Genomic DNA, 26,566 nt, shown 5'->3' on the forward strand with positions numbered 1-26,566 from the left:
TGGTCCTGTGTCAAAATATTTTTGTGCATGACATGCAGCATAAACAGCGCATCTCAACACAATCAAACACGTGTCTAATCTTTGTTTACGAATCGCATGTTTGTATAAACAAGGAGTTTCGTTCAATCGCAAGACTGTCGGACTTTTATTTTGACATCTTTCACTTCCCAAGCTAGCAAGTATCTGCTGGTCGTGGTTTTGTGCGCATGTGCGAAACTACACGCTTACGTCCGTCTCATTCCTGCCTTTCTGGTGTTTTTGGATGTTTTGATGGAGTGAAATAATAAAGAGTAAGTAATTCACAGCTGAGGTGATTTTAGTTCTTCTGCCTTTATGATTCATAACCTGGAGAAGCGCTCCACTTCTTATTCTCCAGCTTCTTGGTCGAATTTTCCCGTTCCACCTTAAATGGTGCAGTTATAATTGTAACGTCTCAGGCGCCAAAGGGCCAGAACGTAACTGCTGCACTATTTAAGGTGGAACGGGAAAATCGAATAAGAAGCTGGTGAAATATGAAGGCAACATCAGCCTCGTCGACATCGAGGTGTCAGTGGTAGTGCTTTGACTTCTTCTCAAATATATCTGTGAGAAAAGAAGTCTTTCTTTTCGAGTTCTTAAAATTTAGTGCTTAATTTCATTCTGTTGCGTTGGTTCAGTTCCTGGACTGTTTTACTGTTACTCATATTTCTCTCTGTAGAGCTTTAGCTTTAATGTTAGTCCAAAAGAATGGACTAACTAACTAATCTATGCTGGTGGATGTACTGACCTCACAATTTTTGCTCTGGATGCTTTTTGGTAGCTATTTACACCAGTCATAACATTAAAGCACCTCCTTGCTTCTACACTCATTGTCCATTCTATCAGCTCCACTGACCATATAGGACCACTTTGTAGTTCTACAATTACAGACTGTAGTACATCTGTTTCTCTGCATACTCTGTTACTCTGTTCTTTAATGGTCAGGACCCCCACAGGACCACCACAGAGCAGGTATTATGTGCGTGGTGGATCATTCTCAGCACTGCAGTGACACCAGCATGATAATGTGTGTTGCGCTGGCGTGAGTGGATCAGACACAGCAGTGCTGCTGGAGTTTTTAAACACCTCAGTGTCACTGCTGGACTGAGAATAGTCCACCAACCAAAAATATCCAACCAACAGCGTCCTGTGGGCAGCATCCTGTGACCACTGATGAAGGACTAGAGGATGACCAGCACAAACTGTGCAGCAATAGATGAGCTACTGTCTCTGACTTTACATTTATGTGGAGGACCAACAAGGTAGGAGTGTCTAACCTAGTGGACAGTGAATGGACACAGTGTTTAAAAACTCCAGCAGCACTGCTGTGTCTGATCCACTCATACCAGCACAACACACACTAACATGCCACCACCACGTCAGTGCCACTGCAATTAATACCTGCCCTATGGTGGTCCTGTGGGGGTCCTGACCTTTGAAGAACAGGGTGAAAGAGGGCTAACAAAGTGAACTACATGCAGAACTACAAAGTGCTCATATATGGTCATATAAGGAGGTGGTTTTAATGCTAGGGCTGGTCCATGTACACTTCTACTAGTCATAAATCATAATAGTTTTATTTGGGAATAGTGTTAAAGGGGAATTCCACCTATTTTCAAAAAAATCTGCATAATTTAATCATTATAATTATAATAATCTAATCATTATAAATAGACATTAAATTCTTAAGATGTTTGGTTCCTCTCGCCACCACTGTGACTTATCTGACTCTAGAATGGCATATTTCACATCAAACCCCTCAAAATGACTTATAGAAATGTTGAAAGATTTGGTGGAGTTTCCCTTTAAGCTCCTCTACTTGGCCATGACTCTGCATACAAACAGTGAATTTGATGATGATGACTCTGATGATATGGATGTTTGCTATATTTTGATACATTGCTCAACTACATGTTTTCTGCTTTAAATTAACTGAAGGTGGACACTATTGTGATGGATCCTCTGAAGAAAGTGCCTGTTTCTGAGGATGTGGTCCACTACAGGCTCTTTCTAGTCCGTCCAGACACACAGGCCAGTGAGGAGACCCTCCTCCAGCTTCTGGAGGACCTGCTGGCTGAACTCGCTCCTCTCTTAGTGAAGTACGTTTGGCAGCAACAGCCGTTCAACCTCAGCTACCGTCCAGAGAAAGGTAGGAATCCGCAGTAGATCGCTGTGTGTTTTAAAGGCCCTACTTTTTTCTCGCCTTTAAGAATGATGTAAATAACCTCTGTTCTCCTTTGTCCTCTGATTGGCTGCCTGGGCTGAAACAATGCAAATAACTCCAATGGGATAACTTGCTGTAGACTGAATAGGCAGATATGCAAATGTGCATTGGAGCCACGAAGCTAATGCAGCTAACATGTAATTAAAGCTCATGTCACCAATTAGCATTGTGTGTCAACTTGTTAAGCAGTGCTAAATTTGGTGTACAGGGGCCGTGCCGGCCCACCTGGGGGGCAGCACAGAGTTCGGTGATAATGTGGAGGACGAGTGGTTCATCGTTTACCTACTCAAGCACCTCACACGCACCTTCAGCCAACTGGTAGCCAGTATCCATGACAACGATGGGCAGTTCCTGCTGATTGAGGCGGCAGAATATCTGCCCAAATGGCTCGACCCCAGACAGCAGCGAGAACAGAGTAAGATGTCAAACTCTTTCGATCTGATACTGTCGCCGGTTACCTCTAAAAATAAAAAATATATATTATATTTGATTTTAAGTTCCTATGGCCAAATTCTGATATGTAGTGACACATGTTGTGTTGCACTACATATAAATTCCTCACTGTTTATGCCTTTGTTTCTGCCTGCTGATTGGCTGCTCTATCTGTCCGTCACTCTGAAGGTGTTCCTATATCGGGGGGAGCTGCACATATTACCCAATCGCATGCGTTCTGGAGAGGTGGGCTGGCCCCGGGACTCGGTCCCATCTCTGCAGGAGGCCCTGGACGTGCTGCACAAAAATGCTGACCACTGCCTGGCACATCAGCGCATCCGCTCTGCAATCGACCACAGACTGCAGGGGTGAGAATTGAGAAACGAGGCTAATAGCCTGGACATCGGGGTGTAACACACACACACACACACACCGCTTATCCTTCCTGGGGGGGGGGGCGAGCTGGAGCCTATCCCAGCAGTCATTGGGCGGAAGGCAGGTTACACCCTGGACAGGTCACCAGTCCATCGCAGGGCAGGAGTGTAACACCAGACTTTTAAATAAAACAAGAAGTATAATAATGAAAACGCAGATCAACATATTTTTATGTGCACTTGAGTAATCAGATAATAGGGAAACTCCGGGTCTACATGAGTCAGACAGTAATCAGATTTCTGCTTTGCAACAAGCCAATAAACTCACAGAAGACGTGACATAAATGTAGTGTAAAACTCAAACTTCATGCTGCAGCTTTTTTTAATCATCGCACCACTTTACCTGAAAAAATGAACATACATCATCTAGAAGATGAAAAATATTTAAATCCTTCATTTCATCGAGAATGTAGTTTGTAGGTTTCAGCATTGCTCCAAAAGTGTTCTGCTGCGTCCCGCGCCAGCACTGCTTGCTTATTTCCGATACCACAGTCTGTTCCGCACACATGCACAGACTGAGAAATCTGAAAGAAATCAGAGTAAGAGTTCACATGCACTGAGAAATCTGATTACTGGATAAAATCCAGCTCTCTTTATTGGATTTCTTAATCGGATTTCTAGATCGGAGTATGCAGTTTACATGACCATTTGAATAATCAGATAACTGCAGAAATCTGATTATGATCGGATTATTGAGTGCATGTAAACACACTCAGTGTTTCATCTTCTGTTTTGCACAAATTCCTGAAGATGATGCTACACGCTTTCACAGTAATGCTCGCTGTTCTCTTGCTCATCGTGCTCATAATGTATACAACGGTGGGATTTGAGCCTTTATTAGCTCTCGATAGAGCAGTTTTGTCAGCCTTCTGTCAGCTGTACATGGTTGTAGCCCTAACAGTTAGGAGACGCTGGGCGGAGTGGGCAGTAGGGGTGGGTGATATGACAAAAATATTATAACCCCAGGATATGCATCACGACAAGTTGGAACAGACAATAGAACCTGTAGTGCCACATAGAAAAATAATGAAAATCTATGACTACAATTATTTTTATTCAGTGTTTTACAAACTGCACTGCACTAAATCCAGTTAAACAGGCCCAATTATGCTCTCTTTGTAATGAGACATGTAGGTAGTCAGTGTTCTTTAATTACCGACGATATCCATGATATGCTCAGGTAAGCGTATATAGCACGTTATAGATCCCATCCCTAGCAGGCAGTGGCCCATTTAATAAGGGCTAAAGTCACAGTCGCCTTCCAAACCCCCAACAAACGCCACTGGGCAAACAGTTCCGACAGGATGAAGTGGCATGTTCCCGCTATGTCATCACTTACATGGAAAATCTTTTCCATCTGTTTTTCACATTTCTCCTTTATTAATAAGCCATTATATGGTAAAAAGTTTCTTTGTAGTGATATTTAGGCCTTTTTTTCATTTCTGGCTTTACTATCCAGTTTTTATGCACATTTAAAAAAAATTCACATGCAGGTCGTGGATAGAAAACTCTTTGCCTGTCTGCGTCTGTGTGCAGGTACCCTGATAAGATCCAGTCTAATCTCCATCACGCTCACTGTTATGTGCCCGCGGCCATTGCTGCGGTGTTGTCACGGCGTCCAGACCTCGTAGCGCCTGCCGTATCTGCTTTCTATCTGCGTGACCCCATTGACCTGCAGGCCTGCAGAACGTTCCGGAACTTTTCCCCGGACACCAGAGTCCTCGCTTCGGTACGTGTGCTTACATTTCTTCAGTCAAAATTTTGGATACATGATGCATGTTTTTTATAATCTTAAAGACATTTTTATCTAAAAGTTTTAAGTTTAAATGCTTTTCTAATACTTTAATGTCTTTCTAAAGCTTTTTTTAATACTTGAAAATGTTCTAATCCTAAAAAAGTTTCTAATAAGCGTAAATAGTTGATGCATGTGAATGAATTTATTTCCAAAAGAAACATTTAAATGCAAAAAAGGATTTTTTTTTAATCCATCCGCCAAGCAAGTAGTTTTGAGCCTGGTCAGTGATCAGCAATGGTCAGCATATTGTTGTTGTATAAAAAAAAACAAAAAAAAGCAAAACACAAGTATCTCTATTTTTTGCGATTTTTGCTTTTCTGCATAATTTGAGCCCATCAGCTGTCTTTTGGATTGTCTGTAAATTCCATGATGATCGGACCAACAGAAGTGCTCCAAAATGGCTTCAAATAAAATCTCTTTGCATTAACTTACATGGAAAGTAAAGACCATTTGTACCCTCTCCTGTAAAGTTACTGTTCTAGAGTCATTGTTTTTTGGATGTCTAAATTTTTGGGTGGGCAATATGATGATATTTTATTGCTATCGTGATAAATTGTCACAATGCACTTTTCTGAGCATATGGTGGATATCGTCAGTATTTAAAGAACACAGACTACATGTTTAATCACAAAGTGAGCATAATTAGCCTGTTTAATTGGATTTAGTGCAGTGCAGTCTGTAAAACATTGAGTAAAAAGTGTTGTAGATTTATTATTATTATTATTATTACTATTATTACTATTTCATAGTATTTTTATGTGGCACTACAGATTCTATTTTGCATGTTCCCACTTATTAGATCTCAGAAAAACTGAATATCTTGATGTGTATCGTGTTTCGTGATATAATATCTTTGCCATGTCGCACATCCCTACCTTCACTATTCTTCTAAAATGCTGAAAACAGAAAGTATATTGAATGTATAAACAGAATCAGGAATCGGGGCTCTACAAAAAAAAAATGTCCATCTCTGGACTAAACTCACATGTACTGTAAGTTACTGAAACATCCCACTGTGTCCTGTGGTTATTTTAACTGCTAAATGTTGCTAATGCTTTGTGTCATCTTCTCTCTCTCTCTCTCTCTCTCTCTCTCCCTCTCTCCCTCTCTCCCTTTGTTATCAGGTGACGTTCACTCGTTGTCTGTACGCTCAGCTGATGCAGCAGAGTTTTGTTCCAGACCGAAGGAGTGGATACACCCTGCCCCCTCGCTCTCACCCCCAGTACAAAGCTCATGAGCTGGGCATGAAGCTGGTGAGTGCCTGGACCTTTCCCTGCTGACCCTGATGCCCACAGACGAAGTGGTCAGTTGTTGTAGAGTAGCTGTGTACAGATTGCTTGTAGTATTAAAAGGCCCATGTCAGTGGAAAACCAAATTTTCCTGGCTTTTTGTAAATAAAAGTGTTTGATGTATTATGTAGATATAGTTAAAGGTCCAGTCCATATATGGAAACTGAGCGTTGCAGTCATTTTGAATTGCGATGTCACAAAAATCACACATCCACACACACATTCAGCCTACAGCGGTTCAGCCAGACCTATTCATGCTGAAGTCGTAAGGGTTATTCAGCTTGGACTGTTTTTAGAGTGAGGCAAAATACAGGGCAGCTAATCAGAACAGAGATCGTTGACACATATACTGATATACATATAGTGCATAGAAAAGCAGACTGTTTAATTGTGAGGGATAAAGCGAGCTTTGAAATGGTCATGTAAAAAGGAATTATGTCCATTGGTACGCAGACCCATATGAGTGGACATCAGGGGAAAAGTACTAGTAAAATGTGAGGTATGGGCTCTTTATGCGCTGATGTTCAGTCACGTTTTGAAAGAAAATGCTGCAGCAAATCCTCGATCACCTTCTGCTGCATCTGAAGTAGTCTACATGTCTGATGGTCAGAGGCGCGAGGGTACGGGACGCACATATGAGACAAATGACTAAAAATTCTACAAAGCTGAAGCCAGCTTCTTATTTGAATTTCCCGTTCCACCTTAACTGCTGCAGATGTTACAGTCAGGTGCCTGCACAGGTGCTGTATCCTGCTCCAGTTAAGGTGGAACGGGAAATTAGAACGAAAAGTTGCAGAATATGACGCTAATTTCAGCCATGTAGAAAAACAGACAGGAAACAACATTCAGCACTGCTCTACACCATTTTCACATCGTTTGTTGATATAGGTTTATCTGTGTACTGTTCAGTTTTGTTTTTACTATTTTGCACAATCAAACTATTTTAGATGCACTTTTCATTGTTAAAAATGCTTCTTATAAAAAATAACATCCTTGTATAATAAACACACTGATAATCTACAAATATAGGTCTGCTTAAGTATATTTATACACCGATCAGGCATAACATTACGACCACCTCCTTGTTTCTACGCTCATTGTCCATTTTATCAGCTCCACTTACTATATAGGTGCACTTTGTAGTTCTACAGTTACAGACTGTAGTCCATCTGTTTCTCTGCATACTTTGTTAGCCCCCTTTTACCCTGTTCTTCAGTGGTCAGGACCCCCCATGGACCCTCACAGAGCAGGTACTGTTTGGGTGGTGGATTATTCTCAGCACTGCAGTAACACTGACGTGGTGGTGGTGTGTTAGTGTGTGTTGCGCTGGTATGAGTGGATCAGACACAGCAGTGCTGCTGGAGTTTTTAAACACCTCAGTGTCACTGCTGGACTGAGAATAGTCCACCAACCCAAAATATCCAGCCAACAGCGTCCTGTGGGGAGCGTCCTGTGACCACTGATGAAGAGGATGATTAGCTCATACTGTACAGCAAGAGATGAGCTATCGTCTCGACGCCAGTGCATCTAATAGGGTGGACAGTGAGTGGACGCAGTGTTTAAAAACTCCAGGAGCACTGCTGTGTCTGATCCACTCGTTTCAGCACAACACACACTAACACACCACCACCACGTCAGAGTCACTTCAGTACTGAGAATGATCCACCACCCAAATAGTACCTGCTCTGTGAGGGTCCATGGGGGTCCTGACCACTGAAGAACAGGGTAAAAGGGGGCTAACAAAGTATGCAGAGAAACAGATGGACTACAGTCTGTAACTGTAGAACTACAAAGTGCACCTATATAGTAAGTGGAGCTGATAAAATGGACAATGAGCGTAGAAACAAGGAGGTGGTCATAATGTTATGCCTGATCAGTGTATATATAAATTTATCAATTTTGTAAATATATACATTTTTGGCCATATCATCCACTGCTAAAAGGCGCCACCTAGTGCACAGAAGGAGCAAGTTTTAAGTATGATCAGTATCACTTATTCCCCAGGCCTAATTAACACTGTAGTGTCTATAGGTGATGTGTCAGGAACGCTGGCTTCTACAGTTCTGTAGTTAAAAGTAATGTAGAATATGTTAGATGTTGTTTTTCCCCCAAGGCTCACGGCTTTGAGATCCTGTGCAGTAAGAGTGGACCGGCAGCAGCGGCGGGTCAGGAGGCTCCAGTCAGCTCTGACCCACGCTGGAGAGGCTTTCTGGACAGCTTGCAGAGGAACGGCTACTTCAAGGTGAACTGAGACACTGTTTGGAAGTTTTATGCAAACAAGATTAACTCTGCACTGAAATAATCATCACGGTGCTTTTCATGTTTTTTGATGTGTGCTCAGGGGGAACTGGAAGGCTCTGTGCTCTACAAAGAGTTACTGACCTCAGCAGAGAACTTCTTCAAGCAGTCAGTCACCAGCACACACAGGTAGGGCTCCACAATTGGCATTTCTCATTCACATCCAAATTCCTGGTACTAAATAGGTTTAGATGAGTATCTCACCATCAGATACATGTGCTGATACCAGTCATTTTGTCAGTTTAGTATAAGGTAGCTTTATTAGCGTGGTCCTCTTCAGTTTCCAAGGTTACCCATGTGAGATAACAGAGTCTCTTTAAGTGCATTTAAGAATATCGCTGCCATCTGAACAAAGCCTTGTATCTCTATTTTTGTCGTTTTTTCAGTTTTGGCGTAATTTGAAAATGCCTGTTGTCCTTTACATTGTCTGTAGATTTCATGATGCATGGACCAAAAGAAACGGCCCAAAATGACTTGGAAAAAAGTCTGGTTCCATTGACTTACATTAAAAGTAAACTATGTTTTTTTCCTTCTCCTGTAAAGTTACCATTTTGGAGATATGAGATTTTGTTCGGACAACAGCGATATGTATGTCTATACAGAAGGACTAAATTACCTTATAATAACAATAAACACTACACTATGCACTAAACATAAATGTGCACTGCGTACAAAATTGCTTCTGAATTGATAAAGTGGTGTTATTGGTACTATATTATAGATCTACCCATGTTCCAGTAACACCTTACTTACATAGCCCACTGTAGATGCTTACCTTGCATTGAACTGAGGTCCTAATCTCAACTTTAACACTGTTAAAGTTTCACTAAATAGTTTGTTAATAATATGAACATTTGAACCTGTAATAAACAGTATTTTCTGTGTATCACATCTCTCACAGTTCTAGTGTTCATGGTCCAGGTGATGTGGTGCTACAGGTGTTACAGAGCGCCCCCTATAATCTGGAGGAACTGAAGAAACAAGAGGCGCACCTTCCACCGGAGGACAGTACGTTTTCCCTGCTGTTGCTTGCGTGATGACAACATAGCTGAGGTTCCACTACACAGAGCTGTTAACCCATCCAAGCCATCAGTCCATTTCCATTTGCCTTTGATTCAGAATACAGAATACTTTCCTTCACAGCTGCTCCCAGAAGCTGAGCTGGGACCGAGCGTGCCTGCACCGCTTAAAACGTCTGATCAGACTGTCTCAGTGCAAATGAAGTTGTGTTGAGCAAAGCTGTATATTTTAAATGACAACGTTTTGAGCCAAAACTCAGTGCTAACATGTGTACAGGGACTTATAACTGCAAGTTCAATGGTAGTTTAATTTCATTTAGTGCATTTGGCGTTTAAAGCGGACTGCCGGCATTAGACCCAACCCCTCAACTTACCAAACACAGCTGATGTCTGTAGAGCACTGATATAAAATATAGCTGCCACACTTTATTTGGATGGTCCGTTATAGATGATCTACCAATACTTACAGATATACAGAATTACAGGTGATACTCAGGTGATTATTAGCAACATTATGGTTGGGGTTCGGTTTAGGAGTAGGTGTAGGTTTTGCCTTGAGGTTACGGGTTAGTTTTAGGTTTAGTGTTTGGGATATATTTGACAGAATCTTCCGTTCTCAACTTGTTCAGTTGCATTTAATAGATATTTAGTTGAATGTTACTTAAAGATACTCTGAGCATCTACAGTGGACCCTCCGAATAAAGTGTCACCATATAGCTGAGTGAAGAATTTGATTAGTAATTTTTTTCTTTGGCCCCAAATGTGGTCGATCATCCAAGACATGTTTGGCTTGACAAGTCAGAATTGTTCACAGTGGTGGTGATGGGAACCAGATGTCTGAAGAGTTTAATGCCTCTAAAAGCTCCCTCACAGAAAGTTATTACATCAATTAGTTATGAATACATTGCCTAATATCTGAGACTGTTTTGCGATAGTTTTGAGAAAGATTTGAAATTCATTCATGGCATTTATGAGAGGTACATGTAGAGTGCTGAAAGGCAAAATAGTACTCAAAAACATTTTATGTCCAACAACATAACCCGTTATAGACATCAAGACGCCTGGTTCCTATCACCACCATTATAAAGAGATTTTACATTTGGTCTCCACAGTAAACTATTTTACATAAAAATGTTCTGAATGACTGTTCACATCTCAGCAACAAAAATCTATGAAATTCCCCTATAAGTAATCTTAAAGAGTTGCTTATGTGGTTTCTAAGGTTCTAAGACATACTGCTATCTTTAAACATGGACAAAAGTTTATTGCATAGCTAAAAACAGTAATGCCAGCTTTCTTGAGGCCAGAGTTTTGTCCTTCCTTGCATTTTTAAAGGAAAACCGCATATCAGTTTGAGCATATTGAGCACATCAGCAAGTGCCAGTGTGTGCTGAAGTGCTGTATAAGGTATTGAGGTGTCTCTTTACTGCCCCCTGCAGGTGATGACTGGCTGAACATCAGTCCTCAGGAGCTGGAGCGGTTGCTGGAGGAAAGGGGTGGTCAGAGGCTTGTGTGCGGGACGCAAGTGGCTGAGGAAGAGGAGCGAGAAGAAGAAGCTGGCTACAGTCTGGTGGCCGTGACGCAGGGGATGAAAAACTTCATCAACGCCATGTCATCACATGAAGGAGCAGAATTCCCACGGTATCTGTTCCTGGAGCTCAGCACAGTTTGGTGACTTCCTTGCATAAGCACTTCTGATTTAACTCCTCTGTTGCTTGCCAGGTTCAAGAGCAGGGAACTGACCAAACTGTGCTGGACACTGGCTGTCCAGAACAATATTTACAGTATTATAGTACTTCATAAATCACTTCAAACACTGCAGCAATACTTCATGAATGTGTTTGAATGCTCTGGGTTAAACAGTAAACAGCCGACCTTTGGGTTTCAGGTCTTGTTTGTCAGAACCCTTTAGTTTTGACCCTGATGGAGTGACCAGTGCAATGGACAGACTGCTTGGTAAGTTGGGCCTCTGTTCCTATTATGTCAATACAATGAGCCAACTTCTTTCCTTTTGATGAACATTATAGATATGAAATTAACATGTTTAATAAATAGTTCTGTGATTGAATATTATAATATTCTGTAATATGTGATTCCCCTTGATATAACATATGAATACCTTTTTTATAGTATTACCAAAAGGTTTAAAGATGATTTTTAGAGAGTCATGATCATTTTACAGGTGGAAAAGATGAGGAGCTGGATTCGGATGATTTTGAGGATGAGGAGGATGAGGTTGAGGATGAAGAAGTAGGTTCTCGAGAGCAAGCAGGAGCAGAAGCTTTGGGCAGTTTGAGGAGATACATGGATGAAATGGATCAAGAGCTGCAAACCACAAACGTCGGCAAGAGCTTCACCCGCAATGGCAAAGTGAGAAACCTAATAACTAAAGTTTTAATGCTGAACATTTTTAAGAGCCCATTTCATGGAAAACCAAATTCTCCATTTTTTAAATAAGAATTTGATTATTATAGTTTCTGTTCACTCCCCAGTCAGTATATAGAAACTGAGCTGCAAAAAACATCTTTTGAATTCATTATGGTTGTGATGTCACAGCCATGAAGGCATTTAAATGTGTGACTGTCCGTTCAGCCAATAGAGGGTTGGCCTGCTGGAGTGATAAGGAGTGTTGTTACTGTAGAAAGTGTGTGGTTTTTTGAATGATTCACAATAAGGGGCACTTTTACCAGTCTTAAAGGCACAGTAACAAAAATAGCCTGTTTACTTCTAACAGATGGGATTAGAAAATGTGAAGATTAAAAACTAAATGACATAAAACCACAATATGTTTATACATGGATTTCAAGAGGGGAAATAACATTACAAAATGTAGAAATGTAGAATATGGGCCCTTTAAAGTTTGTAAGTTTGTAGTACTCACTTGACATGTTTAAGTTCTTGTTAGGATTTCTCGACAGGTTCGGTTTTCATGCGTTTCCCATGGAAAATTTTTAGTAGCATAATCTGTAAAGTTTAATTTTAGTTTAGTATTAACATTCCTTGTTGAATATTTCCAACAGGGCAGTGACAGAGCAGATGCAGCCAGCAGCTCAGAGCCAGCAGAGGAGGAGCTCCAGCCCTTGGATGTGGATGTGAACCTGGTCACAAATCTGCTCGAGTCCTTGGCTTCACAGGCCGGCCTTGCTGGACCCGCCTCTAACCTGCTGCAGAGCCTGGGCATCCACCTGCCCCCTGACGCTGACCAGTCCTGAGCCAACCAGAGCAGAAAGACTGAATGTTGACCTAGTCTGCATTTTCTTGGGCAAACCTCAAAGTAACATTTCTCAAAGTTACACAGTTTAAGGTATTAGGTTTTCAACACTGTTTTCTAATATGCATGTGTATTTTTGTACAGTATTTCGTAATGTGTTGGAGCATTTGGATTCACTGACAAATTTGTCTACAGTACTATATCAAATAAATAATATTTAATTACAAGTAGTTTCATAAAGGGTCACAGTGTTTTAACTGTCCTTCTCTGATAAACTGATAAACTGGATTGCTGGTGGTGTTACATTAACCAGATTCCTCATACCGCAGAGTCAATCATTGCTGATTTTATCCTGGCCGTTTATCCTCTGACAACGCCTTTCTCACGTCTCTAGTGTCAAATCAGACCTTTTCTTGTACCTGACTGAATTCAGGTTTTTGGGGAAAACAATGTTAGCAGCAGATGATTATCTTCAGTAAATAGTTTGGTAATATAGGTAATAAAAATGTCTAATTTACACATATTTCCCTTTATCCCAAATGAAGTAAGGCAGCTAAGACACATTTAATGTTTGAAGTTTGCTTCTTTAGTTTTCCACTGGAAAAATCTAACGTAATGTAGCTAACAAGTAATGGAAGCTTATAGGCCAACAATTAGGATTGTGCTAACAGCGTACTAAATCACCACATACTTACCTCAAACCATGTTGAGATGTTAAGTAATCTCAAGTAGACTCGCTTATGTGTTTTTTGACTCTATAAATGCACTATAGCTTTCAACAATTATTAAAAATAACAGTATCAGGCATTTTGAAGCTTGAATTTCATTACCAAGCGGAAACTGGGAAGTTTGAATCTTCCAAGTAGAAAAAACTATTCAAACGGTCAGCTTGTAATTCCCACACGGTTTCTTAAGGGTGCAGCCTTCTCTGAGTTGTGCTTTGGTGACGCCATTTCATCATGGCGGCACTGTAGAATAAGTAGTAATAGTGTGTTTTGAGCGTTTTCAAGCTGATTTTAAAGATTCTTGTGTGTTTTGTGCCACTTGTACGTCTCCAAATACACTGGCATATTTCTAAAGACTCAAAAAGTCATTGTGTGTGAGCTTTTTGATCAAATTGCACACTATCATGTCACTTCTGTCCCTATATTAATGATAAATTGCCTTTTTAAGAGCATTTTATATGCAATCAGCAGCCAAACTAGCGCTAGTTTATGGTGAGAATCCATTTTTTTTATAAGTTTAGGAAGCCCAGAGTTGATAAATTGCCAATAAGTGAGGCTAAGTGAGCACTGCTGTGTCTGATCCACTCAGACCAGTGCAACACACACTAACACACCACCACCACATCAGTGTTACTGCAGTGCTGAGAATGATCCACCACCCAAATAGTACCTGCTCTGTGAGGGTCCACGGGGGTCCTGACCACTGAAGAACAGGATAAAAGGGGGCTAACAAAGTATACAGAGAAACAGATGGACTACAGTCTGTAATTGTAGAACTACAAAGTGCACCTATGTATACACACACACACACACACACACACACACACACATATATATATATATATATATATATATATATATATATATATATATATATATGATTGGAAAATGCTTGGCTTGACTACATTTCTACATGTAATTTTGTAATGTTATCTGAAGTAACATTTATCTGCTAATGAAGCTATAATATTTTACAGCAGTCTGTATGACAGCCGAGGTACAGTTTTAGTATTTGCTTTTTGGGACACACATCATTTTCCCAGTCAAACTCACCTGCAATTACCACCTATAAACACAAATGTGGGTCTGGCCATATAAACCTAAATTAGCACTCAGCAGAGAAAACTCAGTGGCCCTATTTGTTCAGCCTGACTGCTGGCAGATTCACATTCTGTCCTCTGACATCAGTGCATTTACTGCCACATTACACCAATGCATCATTACGTTTTATTGCTGTGAGGTGGAGGCGGCTCTGAAAGTTCTACATGCTCCGTCCACCTTGTAGCTGCACCTTGTTGGTGTACAGTTACAGACTGTAGCTCATCTGCTGATGCACAGTTTGTGTAGCTATTTATCAGAGGTCAGGTTCTGACCACAGAGCTGCTATTGGGTAAATATTTTTGGAAGATGGACCACAGTAAACCTGGTATCTACTCTGATTATTATTAGGGAAACTGTTACTGTCACCAATGTGCCAGCAGCTGTAGGCATATCTGAGCACTTACTCTAAAATGTGTAGAAGCCATCTTGAATCCTGAATTCTGTTCACACTTTCATCCATTTTTACATATACAGTATGTCATACAGTGCCAGAAACCATGTAAGCAAGTCTGATTGGGGTTACTTAATAACTTGGAGTGGTTTGTAGCAAGTGTATGATCACTTAAAGGGGAATTCCACCAACTTTTCAAACTTTCTGCATAATTAACTGAGTGGTTTAATGTGAAATTGTTGATTTGTAGAGAAATTTGCTGACTCAGATTTCTTTACAGTGGTGGTGATAGAAACCAGGGGGTCTTGTATCATTCCACCATGAATTGATTTATATAAATATATTAAAATGTTTTAGACCAAAAACTTCATTACAAAATTATCATTAAACAATGTCTCAAACATCAGGCAATGTATTTATAACCAATAACTCCTCAGCCATCTGGTTCCTATCACCACCACTGTAAGAAATTCTGACGGTAAGCTTCTCTAGAACAAAGCATTTTATGCCAAACCATTCTGAATGATTCTGTTGAAACAAAGCAGAAATTTGAAATATAAGTGTAGTTTTAAGCATGCATTTTACTCTACTGTGCTGTATTAGCTTACTTGTTAGCTACATTAGCATCATTGCTCTAGAAATAAAGACGCAAACTTGTCTTGGTTGATGACTACATGTGTAGTGAGTGTTGCTCTTCGGGCTGAAATGTGAATGGACACTTGAGCTTGAGTCATTGCTCTGATTAGGGTTGCCACTTCAGCTCTGCAAAATTCTTGGACACTTGATCAGTGGCTTGATATTTTGCTACATTCCATGCTGGTTTAAGCTGGTCTAACGCTGGTCTGGTGCTGGTTTACCTGATCACCCAGCATGGCCATGCTGGTTGACCAGCATCCAAAATACAACATATACAGGTTTTGCTGGTGACCAGATATGCTGGTCTGTGCTGTGTTTTCCAGCTGGGAGCCTAATCTTCTCAGGTTTCACCAAAAGGACACCTTTCTGAAGCAACTGTCCCAATACTGGACAACTGGACAAAAGCAACAGTTTGCTTAGATGAAAAGAAGCAGTTTGAAGTTCTAAAGAAATCCTAACATATGAAAATGCTTAGATTGTCCAGAAATGGGGTTTTTTTGCTGGAAAGACCACCATAATCCAGGGAAATCCTGGAGAGGAGGCACTCCTAGTTCTGATTGCACAGTGTGTGCTATAGCAGGTTGTAAAGTGGCAGAGTGAGTCCCCTGGCTGAGTGCAGCAGGGCCGCAGCCATGCCAGAGAGGCTCAGGGCTGTAATGTCCACCATAAGGACCTGCACTGCGCCCAGCAGCAGGATGCCCAGCATGTAGCCCAGGAACAGAAGACTGTGCCAGCTGCCGTCTGTGATGGCCCGCGGGCTGTCCGGGTGCAGCAGGCACAGGAACCCCAGCAACAAGCTGCGGGTCACCGTCAGGGTGTAGTAAAGATCAAAGATGGAGGTGTGTCCTCGTTCAGACTGAGCCACCTTGGCTAGCCAGGCGAGGGAGAGGCTGTGCAGGAAGAGGCTGAGAGGAGAGTACAAGTACTCCAGCGGCTCGATGGTATAGAGGCCCTCACGTGCTGAAAACACAAACATATACACACCTTACAGGAGGCAGTGTGAAGTTCAGGATTACTTTAGACTACAGTTCTGTGCAAAAATCTTTCTTTTATTGTATTCACAGTCAAAACAGCCATTCAGTGCAACTTATTTCATATATTTTAATAGGGACTTGAGTCTAAAGGCTCAACACTGAAACATAATATCAACATTTCAGTATCTGCCCTTATTACAGCTTCCACTCTTTTCAGGAGACTCGCTTTCAGTTTTTCAGTTTTTCAGAAATCATCAGGGATATTTTTCACGCTTCCAACGTCTCAGACGTCCAGGTTTGGTGTTCTAGCAGCAGGTGCACAATAGAACTGATAGTTTTGTGTTGAGAATTTACTGTAAAAATATAGTTTTTTTCTGACACTGAAAATAAAGAACTTGAAAACTAAATAAACAAAAGGGTACTATACATTCTATGATTTTCAAATGAGCTTTATACTCTGTGATTATGCTTCCAGTTCCTCTGAATGGCCATCATGATAGTTTTAATTGCACTGGCTGTGTGAAACAAGTGACTGACAGTTTATTCTTCAATGTAAAGCTCTGCCAATGCCTCCATTGCATTCATCAAAGCCTGTCCATAAGCTAGTGTTACTGAGGCTCCGTCCTGACCCACGTATTTCTGTGCTTTACATAATTACACCAAGGAATGCACTTCTAATGGTGGTGCACTGTTTTTTTACATACTATTTTGTGCTGTAGTACGTGGTTTGGGGCTCAGCCTGAGTGTTTTGAAGTCTGATGCTGCCGAATGACTTTGAATGAAAGTGGCAGGCAATAAAGGTTCAGGCATGAGTGCAATCAGGCTGCTGTTTCAAAACCATTTTAGAAAATTACAGATGCAAGCAAACTGTGCTGCCCTCCAGGGACAACGTTATGTTTGCAAAGGTATGTTTGTGCAGCAGAATATTAAGCATTTAGAGCTCATTAAGAAGGGCACTATTCAATTTGAGAGAAAAAAAGACTGATTGTCTTATTTTGTTGAACTGAAGTGACCAAGCTTCAGGCTATGGTGGCACTGGCCACCTCTGGCCACTCTTTGGCTCCGCCCTTCCGGCAGACTACTGCAGCACCGCTGTAGGATGTGAGAAAGCATGTTCGCAACATATTTGCCACGGTTACATTTTTTTATTTTGGCTGGACTGTCCCTTTAGGGAATACCCGTTCTAAAATTGGTAACATTCGTTCATTTACATGCTCTGAATAATCCAATCATAATCGGATTATTCATATGGTCTTGTAAATAGCACACTCTGATTTCTTAGATCGGAGTAAGGTCTAGAAATCCGATTAAAAAATCTGATAAAGAGAGCTGGATTTTAGCTCAGTAATCAGATTTCTCAGCGTATGTAAACTCTTACCCTGATTTCTTTCGGATTTCTCAGTCTGCGTATGTGTGAAAACAGACGCCGACACTGAAACCAAATACATGCTTGACGAAATGAAGGATTTAAATGTTCTTCATCTTTTCAAGTGAAGTGGCGTGATGATTTAAAAAAAAGCTACATCATGAAGTTTGAGTTCTACATCATGTTTATGTCACATCTTCTTCTGTGAGTTTATTGGCCGGTTGGAAAGCAGAAATCTGATTACTGCCTGACTCGTGTAGACCTGGAGTTTCCCATTATCTGATTACTCAAGTGCATGTAAACACGTTGATCGGATTACTGACAAAATCTGATTTTCTGCAGTTATTGGATTTTTAAGTAGACGTAGACACACTCAGACCATAACTAATGCAATGACAGATCTGCCTATCATCATCCTATTCTTGCCTTGATGCATGCTGGGAATTGTGGTTCTACCTGTGATGGTGACTGAGATAAAAGTGACAGCAACCAGAATGCAGTTGAAGTGGGTGTTGTTGGACGTGGTCAGGGCAAGCAGGTGGCTCCAGGCCAGGCTGAGGACAGGCAGGAGGCGGGCAGTGAGGGGATAAAGACCGGAGTGGGAGCTGGCCTCTGCCCACAGGGCCAGGACAGACTGGAAACTACCACACACGGCGGGCACCATCAGACGCTCAGCCAGCCTCAAGGAAAATGGCTTCAGCATGACCAGGCCTGCAGCGTGCAGGCCAACCAGTGCCAGGAGGTTCAGTAGCATCTGAAAAATACAGACATCCAGACTAACACTACACTACAGTAAGCTGCGCTGGATAAAAGCTTAACAAGTGCATTCATGCTTAACCTAGCAGCAACACAACGCAGCTGAGAATGGTCTACCACCCAAAAAATATCTGATCAACAGCAGTCCTGTGGTCAGAAACTGACCAGAGGTAAATGGGATAGTGGAAGGTGACAAATTATGCAGAAACAGATGAGCCACAGACTGTAACTGTAACTCTCCAGTGAGCATTTTCAAGAGTGAGAGTACCTGTATGAGGGCGAGAGGCACTGCGTATGGGTAGTGGTACTGAGGCATGAAGATTCCACACACAAAGCTGTGGAGTTTATCTGCCAGCGAGTACAACACCACCACCACCACAGCGGCGCCGCAGGGCAGGAGTGGGGCCAGGCTTTTGTAACCCTTATACACACACACCCTCAGTGCAGTAGCGCAGTGCACCCGCAGCCACACTGAACTGGGAGAGACAGAAATGAATGGAATTGCTCAACAAAAGTCATGTTATTATGCAGAAACAGACCCTACAGTACTGAGCAAAAGTCAAAGACCACCCTTCAGTTCACAAGTTTACAGTCTAAACGGCCATTAAGCACAAGTTATTAATTATTCAGGAAATATTTCTGAGATTAGACGTAAAATAGTCTACTTGCAAAAGGAAAGAGAAAGGAAAATAAGTGAAAAGCAGAGTTTCCAAAACTCCAGAGAAATGAGACTCCTAACAACCACCTGCAAGACCTGGTAGACCCCCAAAACTGACTCCATCAGATAAACATTCATCTTTGGTCTTTAGGACAATTACAGAGTCCAGATCTCAACATCGTTTGGGATTATTTGGATCATTAGAAGCAGAAAATGCAACCAACTTCCAAGACTGAAAAAATATCCCTGCAGATTTCTTTGAGAAACTGAAAGTGAGTTTCCCAAACAGAATGGAAGCTGTAATAAAGGTAAAGACTGGAAAAAATACTGAAAAAAATGATATCATATTTAGATACTGAGGCTTCTGGGTAATTTTTGTTTAATTTTTTCATGAAGCTGGAAATATCTCCTGAATAATGAATAACTTGCATTAATAGCCATTTGACTTAAAGAAATGAAGGGCGCTTTCTGACTTTTGCATTTTACTGTATGTTGACCATGAGAGCCTTGAGGCTAAAGCTAAGCACTAAATTAGCCTGGTTAAGATGCTAAGTAAAAGCAGGATTAGGCCAGCTAGGGTGGAGATGTTTTATTTTGTACCATAACTGACAAAATGATTGATGATGCAGGCTTGTAAAAATCACCAATACAGACAGCCATTGTATCTGCAAATGTCTGTCAAATACTCCCAGCAGACTATTACAGTTAAACTACTTGCTAAGCTAACTCTAGACCTAAAGAAAAAACTGTCGACTATAGTACTCCAGGTGGATTTGGAGTTTAACCTCTTTATATCTTTGGTAGCACATCAGTTTCTGAAAGTTGTGTAAATCTTTAAATAAATAATTCTGCAATTTTGAACCAAGTGTTTGATGATTTAGCCATGTGGTTTTCTGTATGCTAGCTGATGAGCGTAAGGCCTTGTTTCTTGTTAGCTACATTAGCCTCATCGCTCCAGTGCAAAGCTAAAGAAACAAAATTCAGACACCAAACATGTTAACTACATATGGAACGAGGAGCATTTTTTGTCTGAACTATAAAGAGATTTTCTGACCATTTGGAGATGTACATTCTGGTTCCAGTTGGGCCAAACCAGGGATCCAGCAGAGTGAGGCCAGGTGGGCTTCAGTGTGGACCCCAGGCCACTGGACACAAGTCACAAAGTTCCTACAATATAAAAACAGAGTGAATCGGCTAAGGTTAATCAAAAACTTTATGGGGTCCATCATTGCAACAGAATAAAAGAAGTCTCATTGCACAGTGTACATTGAACATACTGTTGGTCATCTTCTTGTAGCAACATCTCAGCAATCTGACAGATATTTCTCAAGATTCGCCCTGAAGACTTTCTTTGTGCCATAAAATTAATGTTTTTAATCATAAGAGTTTGACGACTACTGAGTTGTCCGTATAAGTGGCACAATTCACTCCTATGTTATTTTAATCTCAGAATTTGAGTCATCAAAAAACCTATTATGGATGGTCTTTTAAATAAAATACATTCAAATGAAATCGTCCTGATATTTGCTGATATACTTTGATGCAAAAAAAATATTTGTCAGTAGTTGACACAGCATCTTTTCACTAATCATATTTATTTGAATTATTTATGTATTGCATCAATTTACCAGACAACCGGCCCCACAGTCTGTTACAGATAAGCTGGCCTATGGGGTAAGTCATGACATTTCACTTGCACCGCTTCAGGCTGAATTGTTCAAAAATGGTAGGTGCTGGAAAAAAGGTTTACATGTTAATTTGTAGTGGAGATATGTAACTTACTTTTATAAAAATAAATCTTGTTCTTTTATTTACAAAATTATTTAGAAAAAAAACTAAATTTGTCTCTCTTCTATCTTTAATGTTACCACACAGTATTCACAGCTTAAAAAAACAGTTAAAAGGGTTTTGGACTGTGCATCGCATAGATATAGACCAACTACCAACTCTGGACTGTTGCATGAAGCACACATGAAAACTCATGAGCAATGAAAAAGATGAGTTCAGGAACCAACCTTGTGTAGGGTGGCCTGGCAGCATTGTTTCTAGAAGAAAATGCACTGCGCTGAGACTAAAATGCAAGAGTCGTTGCTGTGGGATTGTTTTGTTCATTAAGATAAACAGCAAATCAGATACATGGCATGTCCAGAAGCTGTACTATTTTCTGAGATTTTAAACTTCCCTGCTGAAAATAGAGCATTAGAACCATCAGGACTAAAACCTGATGGTTTTGCTTTCTAATGGAAATTAGCTTAATTACCATTAGCGACCACTAATTTCCTGCCAGATACTTTTAGATCCCATTAGAAAACATTGAATGCATCAGAAATCAGTTTAATTTCCCTACCATTGCTGACTGTTCGACACTACCAGGAACCAACTGAAACTTTTTTAAAAGAGCGTACAGTGTTTGGACCCCCAAAAATTGCCACTTGCAATGTAACTTGTAAACAGTCACTATACTCTCATGGTAGTTACAACAGTCCAAAGAAGCCAATATGTTCAGCATCAATTTCAGAAGAAAACTAAAAGGAAGCTGATTATCTTGGTTGTTAATTACAATTTACACATTCTAACCACTTGAAAGGTTTTGCTGGTTGCTGGTTTTGCTGGTCTATGCTGGTTTTTAGTTTGCTTTGTGAGAAAACTGGAGAAAATAGCTACTTAAACACCATCAACCACAGTCAAATCCCATCAAAAGAAAGAACCAACTTCTATACTCACTTTGCAGGTGCGTCATGTTATCGTATTTTTTTCTCCTCCTGTTCCTAAGCGGCCATGCGAGAAAGAAAGAAAGCATGTATTGTCCACTAGGTCATTTTCTCAGATCTATCATCACATAAACCGTACAAATGTCCTGTCCTGAGATACGACGGGGCACTTCTGTTTGTGTTTCCCTCCTGAATACGCCTGTGTACACTCTGAGGCACTGACCGTTCAGGATGGACTTTGAGCCTCCGTCACTAACATAAACTAATGTGTTTCATCATCACTATCTCACTCCTAACACCTCTCTCTCTTACTCTCTCTCTCTCTCTCTCTCTCTCTCTCCCAGCCAAAACAAGTCTCTCCAACAGCCATCACATTTGGCCTATTATTTTATCTTTTGAGCTCTGATTGGTAGTCTTTTGGTGAACGTTCAGCTCATCATTATGGGTCATAAAATACCATACACGCCGTGTATGACTACAGGATGACCAAAGGTAATGATTGAAACTGTTTGCTTAACACTTAAAGGGAAATCTATAGTAGCTGTCATGTCAAAACCTTGTGTACTCTTTAACGTCTCCATAAACTTTTCATAATGATAGAACCAATAGAAATGAATTACATTATTACACCAAAGCGCTGCCCTAACACTTTGTTGAGACGTTAACAAAGTCAGTCAGAGTGGTTTGATGTGAAATGCTTAACGAAACTTTACAGTGGTGGTGATTGGAACTAGGGGGCACAATGTTTACAAAGCAATTATAGCCATTTTATTTACTATCCATAATGACCAGTGAACCCACAGTTGTCTTCAGAGTTATGTAATGTTGACAACGGTTGGAGACTACTTTGCCGTACAACAACCTACACGCTGGCCTATCAGGGTTGCTTGAAAACACACGTAGACTGCCTGAGCAAATTTATTGGAACTCATATCTTAATAATGCAATTATGTGCTAATAAATTAAACCATATATTTAATTGTAATTAGTACAAAGACAAGAAACTGGGAAATAAGATGATTTGAATTTGATGCCTTCAACACATTTCAAAAAACGTTGGGACAGGGCCAACAAAAGACTGGTTAAGTCGTGTAATGTTAGAAAAAACATCTCACAACTATTTGATTGGGTATAAAAAGAACATCCCAGAGAGGTTGAGTCTTTTATAAGTAAAGATGTGGAGGGGTTCACCACTCTGTGAAACACTGCATTGGCAAATTCAAGAATAACGTTTCTCAATGTAAAATAACAAAGAACTTTTGCTTTTCATCATCTATGGTACAAAATAACATTAAAAGATTCAGAGAATCCAGAGAAGTTTCTGTATGCAAGGAACAAGGCCAAAAATGACTAATGGCTGGCCATGATCTTTGTGTCACAGGTAGCACTGCATTAAAAACAGACATGATTCTGTAGTGAAAATCACTGCATGGCCTTAGGATCACTTTCGAAAACCATTCTGTGAACACAGTTTGTTGCTGCATCCACAAATGCAAGTTAAAACTCTACCATGCAAAGAAGAAACCATATATAAACAGGATCCAGAAACGCCGCCGCCTTCTCTGGGTCTGAATTCACTTAAGATGGACTGAGGTGAAGTGGACAAGTGTCCTGTGGTCCGATGAATCAAAAATTGAAATTCTTTTTGGAAATCATGGACGCCAAAGACCACATGACTTGTTATCAGTGCACAGTTCAAAAACCAGCATCCATGATAGTATAGGGTTGCATTAGTGCACATGGCATGGGTGACATGCACAACTGTGAAGGCACCATTAATGCTGAACGATATAAACAGGTTTTGGCAACATATGCTGCCATCCAGACAACGTCTTTTTCAGAGAAGGCCTTGATTATTTTAGCAAGACAATGTCAAACCACATTCTGCATGTATTACAACAGCATTGCTCCATATTAAAAGAGTCCGGGTGCTAAACTGACCTGCCTGCAGTCCGGACCTGTCACTGATTGAAAATATTATTATATTAACTATCTTGTTCTCATGCCTTAGTCGTGACTATGACTTAATTATGCACTTCTCACACCTTAGTAAATTGTGTTTATGACTTAATCATCTCATTCCCACACCTTATAAAGTCATGGCCCAACTTAATTATCTTGTTCCCATACTTTACAAATTCATGGTTTCGATTTGAATTGTACATACTAAGAGGCCACGCATTAATTTTATGAAGAATGGATGTCATCAGTGGGGCTCCATACATAAACACTGGTTGACATTTTGGCTGGACCATCTGTGAGTGACACTCCTCCTCCACACCCCCACCTCAGCCCTCTACTCTGTCTCTCAGTGAAGTAATCCATTGCTCTTACAGTGATCTTAGCCACTAGAAAGCATTGTGGTTTGGTATTCTATGTAGAATGTAATATAGGCTTTGGTTGAATTCTAAATAAAATACTGAATCAGATATCAGAGAACAGAACAAATCTGATCAGATTCTTTCTGTCCTGAACTATCACTGTATTGCTTGTAGCAACATCACATAAAATGAAGTAGCAATAACAACAGTAGCAAGCTTATTATTATACTCTAATTATGATTCTCTTATATTGCACGCATTTCTGTTTTCAGTTTTACCTGAATAGAAAGGTTTTGCATAACTCATGTTGACACAGATGCCACTGAAAAGCAGAGCAAACAGAAGCCTCCATGTTTCTCTCAGCTGCAGGCCATTGACTTCCACCAAAACATCAATGATTACACAATGACTAACAACCCTGGTGGCATCATGCGACGTCTGTACTTTTGGTTCCCTTTACTTCAGACAAGTGTGAGAACTGTGTGGTACAATGTACAAGTGAACAGGCCCCAGTATCAGCTTGACAACCTAGAATTCATGAGCAACATTACAGCAGAAAAGTGCTTTACAAATCTCTACACCTTTCAGCATGTGGCTGCTGTCGGAACAAAACCTCGTATCTCCAAAATGGTAACTTTACAGGAGAAGGAAAAACATACTTTACTTTTAATGTACGTCAATGGAAACAGAATTTTTGTCCAAGTAATTTTGGGCCGTTTCTTTTGATCTATTCATCATGAAATTTACAGACAATGTAAAGAGCAACATTCATTTTCAAATTATAGCAAACACTGAAAAAAAAGACAAAAATGGAGATACAAGGTTTTGTTCCGACAGCAGTGATATTTATATATACTGGAATAGGTTATTTAACATCAACCAGTACTGCATAGCACTGTTGTCAGAAAAAAAACCTCGTATCTCCAAAAAGGTAACTTTACAGGAGAAGGAAAGAGATTTTTTTTCAAGTAATTTTGGGATGTTTCTTTTGGTCCATTGGTCAATGAAATTTTTGGTCCATTGGTCAATGAAATTTGAAATTTACACACAATGTAAAGGGCAACAGATATTTTCAAATTATGTCAAAAACTGAAAAACAACAAAAATGGAGATACAAGGTTTTTTTCCCACAGCAGCGATATCTAATCTGTTTTTTTCATGGGGCCCTTGGCTCATGGGGGTCCAGCATGATCTAAGAGCTAACTGTTGGTCAAAAAATACGGGCCAAATTCATCTTAAAGGGGAATTCCATTGGTTTCATAGAGATGTGGTGTTTGATGGTGCGTAGTAGGGAGTTCACAATGGCGGTGATTGGAACCAATTGCAATGTTTTGACCCAAAATCTCAGATCTGTTTATAAAACAATGTCTCAGACCTCAGACAGCACATATATCAATTCATTTTATTGCTTTCTGTGGGGGGAGCTTTTAAAGGCATTTAACTCTTTGGACATCTGGTTCCTATCACCACCACTGTATATACGTTTCTCTACAACAAGCAATTTCACACTAACCTACTCTTTTTTGTTTGTTTACATCTTATATATATATATATATATATATATATATATATATATATATGTGTGTGTGTGTACAACACACACACCACACCCATATATGTATGTATATATGTATGTGTGCATGTACGTACGTTTAATTTGGATGCTGCATTTTGCATGAAAGTATTTAGATGTGTTTGTGTCAGTTTTGGTGTGTATGATTGTGTGTGTGTGGTGCGTGTTTGTGTGTTTGTATGTGCACGTGAGTGTTTGACACTCGGAGCTGTCAGGTCCAGCTCCCCCCTGCTCCTGTAGAGCACTTCAGTGTGCACCATTACCATGGCAACCCAACCAAAAAAGGGAGCCAAGAAAGGGGGGAAGGCTCAAGCGGGCAGAAAGAAAGAAAGAAAGGAAGGAAGAAAAAAAGAGCACTCACTTTTTTACACCTGCGGAACAAATGAGCACCATGGCCAGATATCAACTTCACCCTTTTGAGTGACCGGAGTCGGAGAGGCCTTCTCAGGCGTGTTTGAGAGTGTATGTGTGTGTCGGGATGGTTTCGTCGACTCTCTTACCTTTCGGCCCATAGCAGCGAAGAAGGCTAAGAATCCCGGATGCCTCCCACCCAAAACCATGGGCACTGTGCTGTCCAGGTAAGTCCATTTAGAGCAACACTAAATAAATCTTAAAAATATGTAGGTTTAATGAC

At 40.5% G+C, this 26,566-nt stretch overlaps 2 protein-coding genes across 2 annotated transcripts; one reads left to right on the forward strand and one right to left on the reverse strand.

Annotated features, from left to right (window-relative positions):
- The first annotated feature begins 184 nt into the window (after window positions 1-184).
- ecd (ecdysoneless homolog (Drosophila)) lies at window positions 185-12,950 on the forward strand. The gene is given in 14 exon segments (XM_036594159.1): window positions 185-290; window positions 1,957-2,167; window positions 2,451-2,635; window positions 2,637-2,657; window positions 2,864-3,042; window positions 4,645-4,837; window positions 6,028-6,156; window positions 8,306-8,434; window positions 8,534-8,619; window positions 9,392-9,498; window positions 10,949-11,150; window positions 11,398-11,465; window positions 11,692-11,879; window positions 12,530-12,950. Coding segments are annotated over 13 exon segments (1,875 nt in total). The 5' UTR covers window positions 185-290; window positions 1,957-1,971; the 3' UTR covers window positions 12,722-12,950.
- A 2,548-nt stretch (window positions 12,951-15,498) lies between these two features.
- On the reverse strand, window positions 15,499-22,372 carry si:ch211-248a14.8 (solute carrier family 35 member D3). The gene is made up of 5 exons (XM_036594166.1): window positions 22,052-22,372; window positions 20,382-20,494; window positions 18,938-19,145; window positions 18,370-18,667; window positions 15,499-16,533 (listed from the first exon to the last, which is right to left on the reverse strand). The coding sequence occupies exons 2-5, from the start codon at window positions 20,396-20,398 to the stop codon at window positions 16,145-16,147; spliced, it is 912 nt and encodes a 303-aa protein (XP_036450059.1). The 5' UTR covers window positions 20,399-20,494; window positions 22,052-22,372; the 3' UTR covers window positions 15,499-16,144.
- Between the last annotated feature and the right edge of the window lie 4,194 nt (window positions 22,373-26,566).

The sequence above is a fragment of the Colossoma macropomum genome, unplaced genomic scaffold (genome assembly GCF_904425465.1).
Source record: "Colossoma macropomum unplaced genomic scaffold, Colossoma_macropomum, whole genome shotgun sequence".
Taxonomy (NCBI): Eukaryota; Metazoa; Chordata; class Actinopteri; order Characiformes; family Serrasalmidae; genus Colossoma; species Colossoma macropomum.